This window comes from Drosophila albomicans, chromosome X (genome assembly GCF_009650485.2).
Source record: "Drosophila albomicans strain 15112-1751.03 chromosome X, ASM965048v2, whole genome shotgun sequence".
Classification (NCBI taxonomy): Eukaryota; Metazoa; Arthropoda; class Insecta; order Diptera; family Drosophilidae; genus Drosophila; species Drosophila albomicans.
In genome coordinates, this window is record NC_047627.2 from 21,772,126 (window position 1) to 21,787,365 (window position 15,240).

Genomic DNA, 15,240 nt, shown 5'->3' on the forward strand with positions numbered 1-15,240 from the left:
TTTACAGGCAACTCGAGTGCACTTAAGCGCTAGCTGTAAGCCAGGCTAAGCGTATGGCGGGACAATGATGTCCTTATTGTGGTTGTTGTTATTGTTGCTGTTGTTGTTGCTGTTGTTGTTACTGCTTAGGCTTTGGATTTGGCTTTGGTTTCGGTTTTGGCTTTGGCTTTGGGTTTTTGCATGCGACACGAGACACCATCCACTTAATGTTTGTCTCTTTAGCGTCTGTGTTTTTGATGCTACGTGTGCTATCAGTAACAAGACTAACACCACGACAGCAGCAACATAAAAACAAACACCAACTTGAGCAACGCCATCGACAATGCATTTTGATTGCCAATATCGATAGCGCTGAGCGTGTTACTATCGATAGTTGCATCATTAATACAATACAATACTTTGCCAATGCATTTGATGTGCATTTAGTTTCTAAGTTCGTTCATTGGATTCACTTTGCTAAAGAGTAGTAAGTTTGTTTTCTTTTTCGCTGCTCAGCGGTATCGATAACATTGAATGTATTAGTATCGATTGTGGGATCATTTGATGATTAAGCTTTGGCCATATAATTCAGGTTCATTTTGTTACTTAATTAAAGTTGTTTGTTTCATTGCATATTATTTAAGAATTGTTGGACAATTTTCCTATTCCTTGAAAAAAAAAGTATCGATAAAACTCAACGTATTACTATCGATTATGGCATCATTGATTGATGATTATAGTTTGACAATGCAGTTCAGGCTAATTTTGTGACTTAATTAATTTGTTTTACTGAATACTATTAAAGAAAAAATAAAGCATTTACTACTATCGATTGTGGCAACATTAATCGATTATCTTTTTATCCGTGCTATTACAAAAGAACACTCAGTTTTCCTTTTATCGATAACACTGAACTTATTACTATCGATTGGCATTGTTAATTATTTAATTTCCAATACAATCCATGCTCGTCTTATTACTTGTTTAAATTCTTTGTTGCACAGCATATTTTGAATAACAAGTTATATCCTTGTTAGCATTTAGCAACATTGGCACAAACATTTTCTAATCAGCATTAAAATGCTGATTTTTATGTGTTACCTATCTTTCGCTTTCGTTTGCAAGTATATGCAATAAAAAAGTTTTCTTGTCGTCTAATTTTCGAATCTCTGTTTGGCTGTGCTTAAAACAGAAATTTGTGGATTGGCAAAAGACTTTTGTTTGCAAACTGAAATTTAAGTTTCATTTAGATACATTTATAGTTCAATAACAGATAGTGCCTTTTTAGTATTCTTTGTAGTATAAATAGTATAAAATGTATACTAATTATAACTGTTTTGACGGAGATACAAATCATGTCATAAATCAAGTTATCACTTTATTAGACTACTTTTTTGACTTTCAGTTTGTGACGTTTGTTTTATTTTTTCAGTATAACTCGCAGTGTTTGGTATATATTTTTTATAATTGCTATAAAGGAAATACAAATCACTTTATTAAGCCACAATTCGCTCAGTGTACTGCGCACTAATACAAAAATGTATTTTGTTTGCCAACTCTTTTTAAATGGTGTCTGGTGTTCGTCAACTGTAATAAACCCTTTGTGCTCTTTAAGTACAGGGTGTATGTGTCTGTGTGTATGCAAAGAAGCGGGGAGTGCGATGGAGTGGGGAAAGTTAAAGAAGAGCTCTCAGGACTCCATTTGACACGTCTGATTTGATGTCAAGACAAATTCACGTCTATTGCTGTGTCTTGTAGCCATTCTAGCTGTCGACTCTGTCGTCGTTGTCGTCTTGTCTGCTGTCTACCGTTGTGTGGTTTTGGTTTTTTTTTCTTTCTTTTTGTGTTGCGGTTTACATTACAAGCCTTTTGCATTTTATTGACTTTTGAATTTTGTGTGGCGTCACAGGGCGACACATTGCCTATGCCTGAGTCTCTGTCTCTGTCTCCGTCTCCATCTCCGTCTTCGACTGCGGCTGTGACTGCGGTTGTGACTTTGGGCCAAGTTATTAATAATTCATTGCGCTTTCCACGCCTTTTTTACGCCTGGTCATAATTCTTGCGGCTCCGCCTTAAAGTATGCAATGAAAACGCTGCACAGAAACAAGAAAAGCACCGGCAAAAAAGGAAAACCCAAAAAAAAAAGAAAGCACGAAAGAGAATGAAAGAAACCAAATTCTACAATTTATCAGCACACAACGCCTCTTGTTATATGTAATACCCTGTACACATAAAATGCTTCAAAGGGGTTGCTAAGCGGTGCTAAATACAATACTCGATAAACCTAGGATATCTGCTAGTCTGGCAAATATTGCATAGTTGCTTCTCGTTTATTATTATTTTACCTGTTCTGCGGTTCCTTTTTCTGTTCTTGTTTTTATTGTATTTTTTTTGTACATCATGAAAAAGTTTTTGCGCAACTTCACTCTGTGTTTGTTTGGTTGTTTGTATTTCCGCTTTGCTGCTGCTTCTGCTTGGCATGCATTTTGTTTATTTTTTATACCCTGTGGACACTGTGAATGCTCGAAAAGGGTGTAATAAATACCTTGATGCAATACCAATATGTCATTAAAAGTTTCTTTTTCAAATTGCTTTTAACTCAATGGAATAACTAAAACATTTCAACAATTCAGAGTTAAAAATTCATCTTTAAAGGGTATCTTGGTATAATGCAGAGGTTTTCCTTTTGGAATTTTACTGCATCTGTAACTGCAACAGACAACAAATTGTGAAAAACATTTACCGACTTTTTGGCCATTGAATGGAAACTTTTCGGAAGAAAAAAAGAAAATATAGCATATAAATGCGAAATAAGTTAGAACGCGACAGTCTAGTGAGCTTGACAGTTTACCCGTATCTTTTGCAGTCATTTTATTGAATGACAATAAACAGAAAATGGAAAAGTTGCTGGCAAAAAAAATATCAAAAAACAATTAAAAAGAAACTGTCCAGAAATTGAATTTATGTCAAATGCTTCAAAGAAGAGCAGTGATAGAGTGTGGCTTGTAGTAGCAAAAAATTGAATAAATATTTATGAACATAAGGCGATGCACGATTAAATTAGCAACAAACAAGGGTATTAGGAGCCATCTCCAACCCTATCAGCGTCAACAGCCGAGAGGATATAGCCATGTCCGTCTGTCTGTCTGTCCGTCCGTCCCTATGAACCGCTTGATCTCAGAAACTATAAGAGATGGAGATATAATATTTGTTGGACAGCATTTGTTATGTTTGCACGCAGATTAAGTTTATTTCTACTTTTTGCCACGCCCACTTCCGCCTCCACAAATCGACAAAAATTGAATAACAAGCTAGAATTGCGAATTTCGGTACAGATAACAATAACTATAGTGTTGATGATTCCAGAAAATTTGATTGCGATGGATTACAAATTGTAGAAGGGATTTAAGGAAGACAAATGACAAAAAATAATACTCTACTACAATCTGGCATAATAATTTGAAGAACAATTCCGCACTGTTTGACCATTATTCAAAACGGTCAGCGGGTGTCTCACAGTCGATCACACTCGTAGCTTTCTTACTTGTTACCAATTGAAACTTGTAATTTGGCAGTTGGTGTCATCAAAGTGCAGACAACTGATATGTGCACAATAATTAATCCATATTTATTTTCTCCGGTTATCGTCATTTATTCCATATGCTTATCACATGACTCAGCTAATGATTTATGTGGCTTTAAATCAATAGTTAGTTCTCGATGTGTGTTTGTGCGTGTGTGCAACAAAAAGCATTAATAAGTTTGCTGTCAATGTTTCAAATTCTTTTCGATTTTATAGAATTTCTTCATAATCAAAATAAGGCAGTTTAAACAACGCATTGCAAACACACTCTGGCTTCCCTTAGAAAGTTGCCAGTGACTTTAAGATAACCAATAAATCATGTACTTGTGTGTGTTCTATGATAATGTTTGACATGATGCGATGTGCTCTACAAATTTTGCATTACACATGCCAATTTTATTCGTTGCTCTCTTTTTTTTTTTTTTTGTTGTTGAACAGCACATGTCACGAAAACTTTCGCAAGCATACACAAAGTTGGGACGCTGAAAAGTATGCAAAGCTATTTGCAAGATAGCAAAGTGTGCAGCCCAAAAATGTGTCTTTGCTGTTCTCATTGCTGCTGCTGCTGTTGTTGTTGTTGTTGATTTTGGAGGCGCACCTGTTTGTGGGAAGTGAAGCTGAAAATGCAAATGTGACACTTGCAAGAGGCTGGAAAATAAGAAAATGGGAAAGAGGAGAGCGAACTAAGAGTCATGTGTCAGACATGTCTGGCAGCTTGCCATCATCCTTACTTGTTGTGCTCCACGATATTTTTATTATTCGAGCTGTCAACAGTGCATGTGTGTGTGTGTGTGTGTGTGTGTGTGTTGGCCTTGGCAATGACTAATTAAAGGTTACGGCGTTGAAATTCAATTTTTCTATCTCTTTTTCTATTCGTATCGATGGCGACGCGCGCGTTTGGTAAACTTGACCTTTTGGCTTGGACAAGTCGCGATTAGATTAGACAAAGAGAGAGAGAGAGAGAGCGGAAGAGAGAGAGAGAGCGAAAGTGAACCGAAATATCGAGTTTATTTTATCCCAGCTGGTGACAGAATGAAGGACACAACGAACTGCACAATGAGCAATGCACAAAGCTCACTTGCGTGCTGGCTTCTTCTTGTTGCTGTTGCAGTTGCTGTGCTGCTCTGGTGCTGTTTTAATAATTCAAAGTGCTGCAATAGACTGCTGCGTGTTGGCCATAACAGCTGCATGTAATTTTCTTTTAGACCATGTCCTTTTGTTTAGCATTTCGACCAACCGCATTGCATGCGCACATTACGTATACGCAATGTAATACAAAACCCAATGCAACAGAGCTCCCGTCACACACACACACACAGACACACACACACACACACACACACGAGGGAAAGACCAACTAAAATACAATATACATAAATATAAGTATTACAAACAAATAATAAATAAAAAAAAAAAGTGGAAGTGAAATTTAACTGAACACGAACAGCTGTCAACTTAAAAGAGAACAGCAAACGACAACTTTTCATTGTCGATTATTTGCCAATTCTCTCGTTCTCGAAGCCTTGAGATTAATGTTATAATATTGGGTAGAAATAAATATTGATTTGCTCGAAAGTTGCCAACAATTATGGTTAACTGAGCTGTGTCAACTAATTTGCGGTCTTTGTATTTTTCTAAGCTGCTCTCTGTGAAAATAATCATCATCATTGTAAATGTGAATTAAAAAGGAATTTTCGAAATTGTCTATGCACTTCAGATTCGTCGTTGAATGCAGAATAAGAAATTTTACAAAAAAAAAACATTAAGGAATAAATTGCGATTTTCCATGACTAATAAACGGTTTGATGAACTAAAAAAAATCTTACTTACAAAATATTTTAAGCAGCAACTGCGAATATAGGCCGAAGATATTTATTTATTGGGATTTATTTTCAAACAAAATTTTAAGCAGAATTTTAATAAACTTTGCGAATATTTTCCTGCCTCCCTAATATATTTATTTATTTCGTTTTATTTTCCAAATATATTTTAAGCAGCATTGATCACGATTTTTACAGGGAATTTGATTGCCTATGCGGCGTCGCTTTAATCTTTCGCTTTTGCATAAGACATGACATATTTCTTTGGTCCATTTTATTGTGGCAGATTTATATTTTATTTTTAGCCGTAAAATGCGCGACGACTACAAAAAATCGCCAGTAGGCAGAAAGGCAGAAGGCAGCAGGCCTCAGTAATATTATCGGTGGTAAGAAGAGCTCTGCTCAGTTTCTGTTCTGTTCTGCTCTGCTCTGTTTCTACTTCTTCTTCTTCTCTTTTGCTTTGCTCTGCAGCTCGTTTCGTTGTCGTTATGCTTTTTGCAATTGCAGTTGGCTGCCGCCTGAGAACGCATTATTTTGTCATTTGCATTGGCCGTTTGAAATTCGTTGACATTCAAAATGCTGATTCCCTTCTTCCTTCTTTTTTTTTTGCCACGTTTCTATACTGTGTGTGTGTGTGTGTTGCATCGGCTCGTTTTGGGTATTCAGCTCTCATAGTAGGTTTTATTTTTTTGTTTTTGCCACGTCTCCTGATTTACAATCCAAGGCTGCTGTTGCTATGACGATTTCGTCCTTGGCTCAACTGCAGCTCAGGGGTTAGGTCCGAAAAATTCGACTTCATTTGCAGATTCAATTTCACTAAAGCTGCCTAAATCAACAAAGCTGCAACAGCCAACAGCAGCCAACTGCGGCAGCAAATAGCAAAATTCTTATCCTTGGTACATACGTCTAATTAGTAGAACTGCTTTTCACCTCTCTCTCTCTTTCTCTTCCCTCCTTGGGTTTTGCTCTTAGTCATAATCTTAGACTGACACAGTTTTGTTATTTTTGTGTAATTTCTTCTTTTTTTTTGTTGTTGTTGTTTTTGAAGAGCCCAGCGCATGCCGCAGAAGGATAATTATAATGAGCCTTTGAGATGCTGTCAATACGGGCGAGCGAAGGAGGCGGCGAAAGTGAAATGCTTCGCACATCCTTGAATAAACAGCGAGCTTGCAACACTTCTAAGTAGTTACCTCTGCTACTGTTGCTGCTTCTGCTGCTGCTCATACGCATTAAAAATAGATAAATACACACACTTTTTTTTATGTTGAAATTTTAGATCAAAGGCTTCGTTTTTTGTGCGAATGCCCGGAGGACATTTGAATTGATGTCAAGGCAATTACAACGTGTATATATCTTAGGCAAATTTGCCAAGCATTTCGCTATTCACTACAATTTATAGCAAAAACACACAAGCAGCGCAGTATGAATAAAAACAAGTTAGAAAGCTGCTGCCGAGTGTGCTCGACTATGAGATACCTGCTACCCATTTTCAATAAAACCAACAAGTAAGAAAGCTATCCGCTACCAATTTGGAATGAAAGCAATATAGTGCAGTATTATACAACAAATAATACTAAAATATACTGAAAGTATATTGACAAAGTACTATATTAAAAATATACCAGATTGACATATTGATAATTTGGTATATTTTGCACTCTATAGTATATTTTGAAAGTACTAGCACCATATCAGTATACCAAATATACCATTTGGCATATTATTTAGGTATATTTTGAGAAAGATATCCGCTACCAATTTGGAAATAAATAATTCTAAAATATACTGAAAGTATATTGACAAAGTACTATATTAAAAATATACCAGATTGACATATTAATAATTTGGTATATTTTGCACTCTATAGTATATTTTGAAAGTGGCACCATATCAGTATACCAAAGATTCCATTTGGCATATTATTTAGGTATATTTTGAGAAAGATATCCGCTATCCAATTTGGAATGAAATCAATATAGTGCGGTATTATACCACAAATAATACTAAAATATACTGAAAGTATATTGACAAAGTACTATATTTAAAATATACCAGATTGACATATTGATAATTTGGTATATTTTGCACTCAATAGTATATCTTGAATGTAGTACCATATCAATATACCAAATATACCAATTGGCGTATTATTTAGGTATATTTTGAGAATAATAATATAATAATAATAATTCAGAATGGATAGCGGGTATCTCACAGTCTAGCACACTCGACTGTAGCTTTCTTATTCGTTTTTTTTTCGTTATACTTGAGTTTAATTTGAAATGTCATATTTATTCTTTTGTTTTGTGAGCGGATGATTTTATGAAATTGCACATTTTTAATAGGTGTTTGAAATCCGCTGCTGTGCAATTTATTTATTGCTTGTCTATATTGAATAGCTGTTATTTGATTTTATACACAACTGTTTGTAATTTAACTCCGCTTGCTGAATTTCGGCAATTTGCAAAATAATTGTTGTGCTACGCTGACTAATAGCGTCCGTGCTAATAATGTTATCGAGAAAGGCAATCAAAAAAGGCCAAACATAATAATACATAGATTTAGTCGTAAAATGAATACACAATAATAAAAGGCGATTGAACTACAACAAAGCAGTGCTTGGTGGTTTTATCACAGCATATATCACATGTTCTGTTGGCCAGATTATTATTAATTATTTTATAATTAGCTAGCTTGGATGTCTTTTTCACTGCGTTGGTCGCTGCCGCCGCAAACAAACAAGCAAGCAAGCAAGCAAACAAACAGATGTGCCGAAAACATTAACAAAACCCACAGCAAGAACAGCAAAGCAGACAATCAAACAAAACTCTATCAATAAATATTTATTAATCTTGTCCACAAGTAAATATCATTAATTATGTGCAGAAGTAGAGAGTGAGAGCAGCAAGAAAGTAAATACATATAAGAGAGCAAATATCGAAAGTTCACAACAACGAAATACCCTAAGTTGAAAACTTTATCTTTAGCTTTAACTTGGTTCAAAGTTTTTGATATTGATTAGTGTCGACACCTGTGATTATTATACCTTGAGGAAGCAAGTGCTGTTAAGCAACTAATGCATATGTTTAAAGTCCCTTTGACATTCGATTATTGTGTTCTCTTCTGCATTGTCCTTTCCCCCTCCTCCCTCCACCCTCGCGTCGCTTGTATCATATGCAAGTGCGTCAATTATAAAGACGAGTTGACAGGCGAACAGTGGAAACTCACTGGGGAATATTTGATGGACAACACACACACACACGCAGCACATTGAAAGGACAAAAGAGAAGAGAAGTGGGGGGAGGGTTGGGCGCATAACAATTTACCATCTGGTGGTCAGAGAATCGCATGTGTTGTGTGTCAATGGGGAATTCACTCGAGAAATTGCTGTCCACCCATTTATTATTACGTATACGCGCAGTGTTGCAATTAAATGGCCGACACACGACGCACACTGTGATGCTAAACAAAATTGCAATTTACTTGCGTAAAATTTAATAAAGTTGCCAACGGGTAATGTGCCAACAATCCCCTTTCCTTCCCCCTTCGCTCTTCCCTTCACTTTTGCACACTTCCGTTCGTTGCGTTCTGCGTTCGGTTTCCTATGCCAGGCTGCATTTCGTCATGCTAAAATGCACAACATCAGCGTGGAAGGAGCAAGTGATGTCTTGTATGTCTTGTAATGTAATCTGTCTGCTCTGCTCTGCTTTGGTCTGCTCTGGTCTCTATAGCCGACGTCGTCGGACGTCGGACGTCGCCTTAAGATTGCGCTGGCAAAAAAGCTGTTGAAAATAATTACTTGAAAGTCAGTGCAATTTTCCATGCTTGATGTGCAAAGCTCAGCCTCGACGCTTATGGCATATTGTTAATGGCTTTTCCACGAAGTATGAGCACTGAATGATAGCAGCAGCAGCAGCATACAATGATGCGTCTCTTCCCTTTAATGCATACTCTTACCCGTTTATTTCCGGGCTACAAAAAGTGTGTACTTACATGTGCGCAATAAGCCTTAAATTAAATTATAATGCTTGCACGTTATTAAATTTCAAAACTAATAAATGAAAAGTGTTCAAGATAAATCTCTCATTTAATGCAAGTTTGTTTTAATTTTAATTACGTAAAATCCGCAACTATTTATATTGTATATATTGTAATGAATTCTCGCGCTCTCTCTCTCACTCTCTCTCTCTCTCTCTCTCTCTCTCTGATATCAGTTGTACAAATCGCGCTTGGCAAACCAATTACAAAGCAATTATAACAATTGGCAAGGCAATTATTGTTTCCGATCGAATTGAATCACAAAATATTTTCATTGTGTCATTTGTGTTAATTATGGAATTTACCTTTTGTGTAAATGCAGCTGGACAGAGAGAGAGAGAGAGAGAAATGTAGATCCGCCAAAACCACGCGTAAACATTAATTTTAATTTTAATTAAAAGGGATTTCACGGACACTCGTCTTCTTTTTTTTCTACCTAGCTGTAATAATGCTTTGCATGCATTTTCCATTGAATTGCAAAAGAAAAAAAACAACTGCAGCAATAACAACAGTAAAAAAGTTTCCCATTACAATTCGCATATAATTAATACAAAATCAATGTGAAAATTTCCATCGCCATGTGGCACTATAATTCATCACGAACATAACAATGATAACTGTGTGAGGAAAAACAATCCAAAGATGATGTTGATAATATTAACACATTCAATGCATATTAGTCTAGCGATAAAGTGAATGGACTCTTTGATGATTGATGTGTATATTACATGCTAAACTACTCGGATTCCGATCGAATTTCAAAAACAACAAGCGTAATTAATCATTGCTTCACTAAGTTTCCCTTAGACACTGTAAACACTGATTAACAAATTAATCAACTTCTTTGTTTGCCCCCTTTTGAAAAATCCGATTTTATGAAGAGTGTGTTACATGTGTGTCAAAGTTAGCGAATAGAGTAGAATTGAAATTCATTAGTTACGCTTCTTATCAACGTGTAAGCTGTAGTAGTCATATCATCATCGTACGTTGTTATCCAATCAAGCAAATCGATGGCCTTCACCTTGCGATATACCTATCGAAATATGCTTAGAAGGGGTGTACACGACGACTAAACAAAAATATGCTAAATAATATACTAAGTACTACATGTACCTAAAAAAAAATATCTATATATAATAATACTATATACTAAATAATATACTACATAATATGCCACATACTGCATTATATACTATATAATATACCACATACTGCATAATATACAACATACTGCATAATATACTACATAATATACCACATATACTGTATATATACTACATAATATATCAAATACTACATAATACCACATATACTATATTTATACTACATAATATACCACATACTGCATAATATACTAAATACTATGTAGTAGTTGATGATTATAAGAAATCTAATTAAGAAACAAAATCAAAATTACCTTTTTGCAGTTATTTTTATAAATTCTATTTTATGAAATATAATGTGAAATTTCCACAAGGTATTTCACAGTCGTTCGAATCATTTTTAGAGCATTCTTAGTGCTCTTTTCTCTACGCTTCTCTTGTTCGTTTTTTCTTCTTCTGTGTTATGCTATTTTGACAGCAGTGGCTTAGCCGTTATTTCATTTTCATGGGAGCAGCACACGCGCTGGGGTTTTAGTCTCGGTTTCGGTTTTGCGCTTCGGGGTTTCGGGATATGGAATATTCGGGATTCGAAGTCGGATTCAAGCGGCTTTATGTACTGCTATTGGCTGGTTTGGGGGAGTGGAATACTTGCGGATTTAATTGAGCGCCATGCGAGAGCTTTGACACGCACGAATGTATCATTCATTTACACACACAAGCACACACACACACACATGCACAGAGAACCAAAGTCACCACAGTAAGCTGAAAGATTCGCTTAATTGAATATTAACGCCTGTTGCCTAAGCGAAATATTTTCGGGCGAATGACATCGACTACTAATAACGACATTGCCTTGCCTTTGACCCCCCCCCCCCCCACCCCCTTTTCGTACTCTCTTTCGGTCTTTTCCTTTTCATTTCATCCATCGCAGCTCACCAATCTTTCTCACGTTACCATATGATGGTTGCTTCTCTTTTCTTTTTTGCGTATTTCAATTAATAAAGCTGCGTCTTTGTCGTCAAATTAGTTCGAAAGAAAGAGAACCCTTTACTACAATAGTTGGCGAACAAAGCTTATGTGTGGACGTGCTTCTATGCGCTAGGCACACACAAAAGCGGGTATAATAAGTTCTTCAAGTGTTTCAATTTGATGGATATATAATTCTTTAACTGCAATTTAGAGTTGTATATTATATAAGTATACATTTTTAATATATTTTCTTTAAGAAATACCAAAATAACCTTAGAAAACGTATTACATTTAAATGGAAAACTCGTTTCTAAACTTTATAAAGACAAAACTTTAGTCATAACGACAAGTCTAAGTCAATAACTAAGAGATATAAATATTAATTGCAATTATACACTACTTGCAATTTAAATTTTAAAAGTGTAACAGACTACACAATATAGAAAGCAACTAAAGCTTTGTGCGCTTAATCAAACTTCCAACTAGTGTTAACTAATCTTTAGAATTTCACACTTTTTATTAGCGTGAAATTCTCCGCATAGAGTATTTGGCTGTCGTTGAGGCGCCAAGTCGAATGAATTTCATGCTTTTATTTGTTGTTACGTCCGAGTTCGTAAATTCGGCGTGAGAGCTTCAATAAGATGGTAATGGGTGGAAAAAAGAAGACGAGTGCGGAGGGGAGACTTAAGCGCGTTTTGGGAATTAACTGATTACATTTTCAATTTAACATGTTGAAGGCATTTCAATTAACAGTAATTAGTGACAAATTGGTTTGCATGTAAGACGCAATTGTCGTTTGAAGATTTTTGGCGAACCTGAGTTTTTCGCTACTAAGCGAAGCGACTAAGCTGAACTCACTTGAGATAAGTAGGGTATCGAAATAACTGTGCATCGGGTTGGGGGACACACCCCGTTATTTGGAGTCTTTTTGCTCCTGCATTTTATTGTCGTGCATTTATGGAACAAGTATTTTGTTTTTGTTTTTGAATCGAATCAGCAAATGAGTTTCAAAGGAGCAAACAAACAAAGCAAATTGATGCATAATCAAACGAATTGCAAAGATCATAAAGGCAACACACGATAACGACGATATTAGCAAGTTAAAAATATCAATAACAACAACAAGAACAACAACAGCCGTTAATACACACAAAACATGCAAATACGCTTGACGCAGCGCGCAGCTGCGACGGCTTCGACGCCACCGTCAGCAGCAGCAGCAGCAGAAGCGGCGTCGGCGCCGGCGCCAAGGTGAACAAGCAGCTAAAAAGCAGCCGCCAACATATTAGAGAGCGATCGGACAGCAAGAAACACAAAACAAAATAACAACAAAAAAGTGAGAAGAAGCAGTAAACCGAGAGAGAGAGAGAGAAAGAGAGCGAGAAATAACAGTGCTCGAAGGCAATGTGCAGAGTGCAGTAGCTCCGCTGCAGCAGCTGCATTCGAGTCTCGGCAGCGGAACACAGCGGACAACAAAACGACTCGACGGCGGCAAGTGAATCGAAACTGAAGTCGAGACGAGACGAGCCGAGCCGAGCCGAGCTGACCCGACCCGAAGTCGCACTTCGTTGGCCGAGTGGAAAACAGAGTTTACAACAACGAATCGCGAGCACAATCGCCAATCGCAGTCGCCGCGACCACGCGACGAGGTTAAAGTGCAGTGCGTGTGCGCGTATGTGTGTGTGTGTGCGTCTAACTCGATACGATAAACGATAATTTGCCCGAACGCCGATCAACGACAACAGACAAAAACGATAATCAATAAGTGCCAGCAAAATGTGCAGCAGAAAATGCTTCCGCATGCCCACGTTAGTCATCTGCGGCGTTGTGCTGACCATTGTGCTGGTCTGCATCACGGGCATCACGCTCACCAACAGCATCAACATATCGAACATTGTGAAGCTGCGCGAAAAAGTCGCCAGCGATTCAGCGGCAGCCAACGGCGGCCATCAGGCGGCCCAAACACGAGCTGCACTCGTCGAGCAGCAGTATTCGACGCTGCAGCAACATCACATGTCCAAAAGTGATTTGAATTACATATCGGCTGCAACGCATCCAAAGAATTTGCAGCGTCTGCTAGTCACAGCACAGCCACAGCCATCGCCACCGCCACCGCCTCCGCCACCCAATAAGATTGTCATCGAGATTGGCCTCAGAAATAGTGGTAACAACAATGAGAACGCGACCAGTGCAAACTTGATGCCAATGCCGCACATGTTGCAGGCGGCAGATGCGCTCTTAGAGGGCAATGTTGATTCGATATCGCTGCCAGCAGCATTAATTGCAACTACCACAACAACAACGACAACATCTAAAACAACAGTTGCAGTTGATGCAACAACAACGACAGCAGAATCGACAACAACTGCAGCTGATCAAAGCGGATCAGTTTTTGGAATAGCAGATCACAATCCGGCGGGAATTCAATTTGAGCGACGTGCACATGTCAAGCAGGTAAAATGTTCTCCCAAAAGTAAACAACGTCGGCAACATTCACGCAATATCAATTTCCATTCACAATTTCAATTTACCCAATTGCAAATTAAACGACCGAAAAAAAAAAAAACATCAACAACAACAAAACAAATCATTTACCAATTTTGTTTTTTATTTCGATGCGGCTTTTGTTGTTGTTCTTGTTGTTGTTGTTGTTGTTTGCCGCCTCGCTAATCATCAACGCATTGTCATATCAAGTGCGGCAAACGGTAATTGAAGCGAGCAGCAAAAAGCGTTTATAAAAAATTAAAAATATGTATACAAGTATTCCCCATACATATACTCTTGATATAGATGTACGATTATTTCTTTTGTACTATGTACTTGTTTTCATATCTGAGTGAAAAACAAGTAATAACTATTTTATCGAGAGTATTCGACTTATAGAACTCTTTTGTATGTTGAGTATATTGATTCGATTTTTGATTTTTTAGTATCTTAAATGAAAATTGCTTTTTGATTGAAATCAATTTTTAAACTTTTGACATTGAAAAATGTTAGTTTTTATTTTTTTTTAATAAAAATGAAAGAAGTCCACAGCGGTTTATGAAAAATACCAAAATTCATAAATGGTATTAAAATAAAAATTGAATCAGAAAAGTAGTTTTTTCTTTATTTTACTGTGTGAAGAATTCTATTTACAAGCTTAAGACAAGCTGTAATAAGTCAAAACATATTATACCACATTTAAAACAAAAAGAAAGCGTTACAAAGTAGTTCATTCTTAGGGTTTGAATCAGTTGCAGTTGGTCAACAAAAAATGCATTGCGTAGTGTGCCAATTACTTAAATACAATGCACAGAAAAAAAACAACAAACGACTCGAAAATGCTTTCTTCGCTTTTTATTTTGTTGAATAAAGAACAAAACTCTCTTTTATATTTTGCTTTCCATACACAAGCATTACCCTCGACACTTCTTTTGTGCTAAATTACAATAATTAACATTGTTTTTGAATGACACCAAAAATGAAAGAACGAGCTTGCACGACTGCGAGTTACCCTGTTAATGTTTGTACTCTTAGTAATAGTTAATGCAGGGTATCTTGCAATTATTTATAATCGCATTGTTTTGTTGGGGTTCATGAACACGAGTTCAGCGAGAAGTTTTTGCTGCTGTTCTGTTCTGTTCTGTTGTGTTCTGGTCCCTTACGAATGCAATTGCAAAAACCAAAGCGAATAGAAATAGTTGTTAGTGCGGAGATGGCTTGAAGGCTCAGCAGAGTGAGAGAGAGGAGAGAGGAGAGAGAG

The 15,240-nt window shown here is 36.8% G+C and overlaps 1 protein-coding gene across 5 annotated transcripts in view; it reads left to right on the forward strand.

Annotated features, from left to right (window-relative positions):
- LOC117573517 (mannosyl-oligosaccharide alpha-1,2-mannosidase IA) overlaps nucleotides 1-15,240 on the forward strand; it is a 66,298-nt gene that overhangs the window by 11,700 nt on the left and 39,358 nt on the right. The window contains exon 1 of one of the 5 annotated variants that reach the window (XM_034256754.2): nucleotides 12,704-13,949. The exons of the other annotated variants lie outside the window; for them this stretch is intronic. Within the exon in view, the coding sequence (XP_034112645.1) occupies nucleotides 13,272-13,949 (678 nt within the window). The 5' untranslated portion in view covers nucleotides 12,704-13,271. Of the gene's footprint in view, nucleotides 1-12,703; nucleotides 13,950-15,240 lie in introns of those variants that run through there. 5 annotated transcript variants of the gene reach the window in all.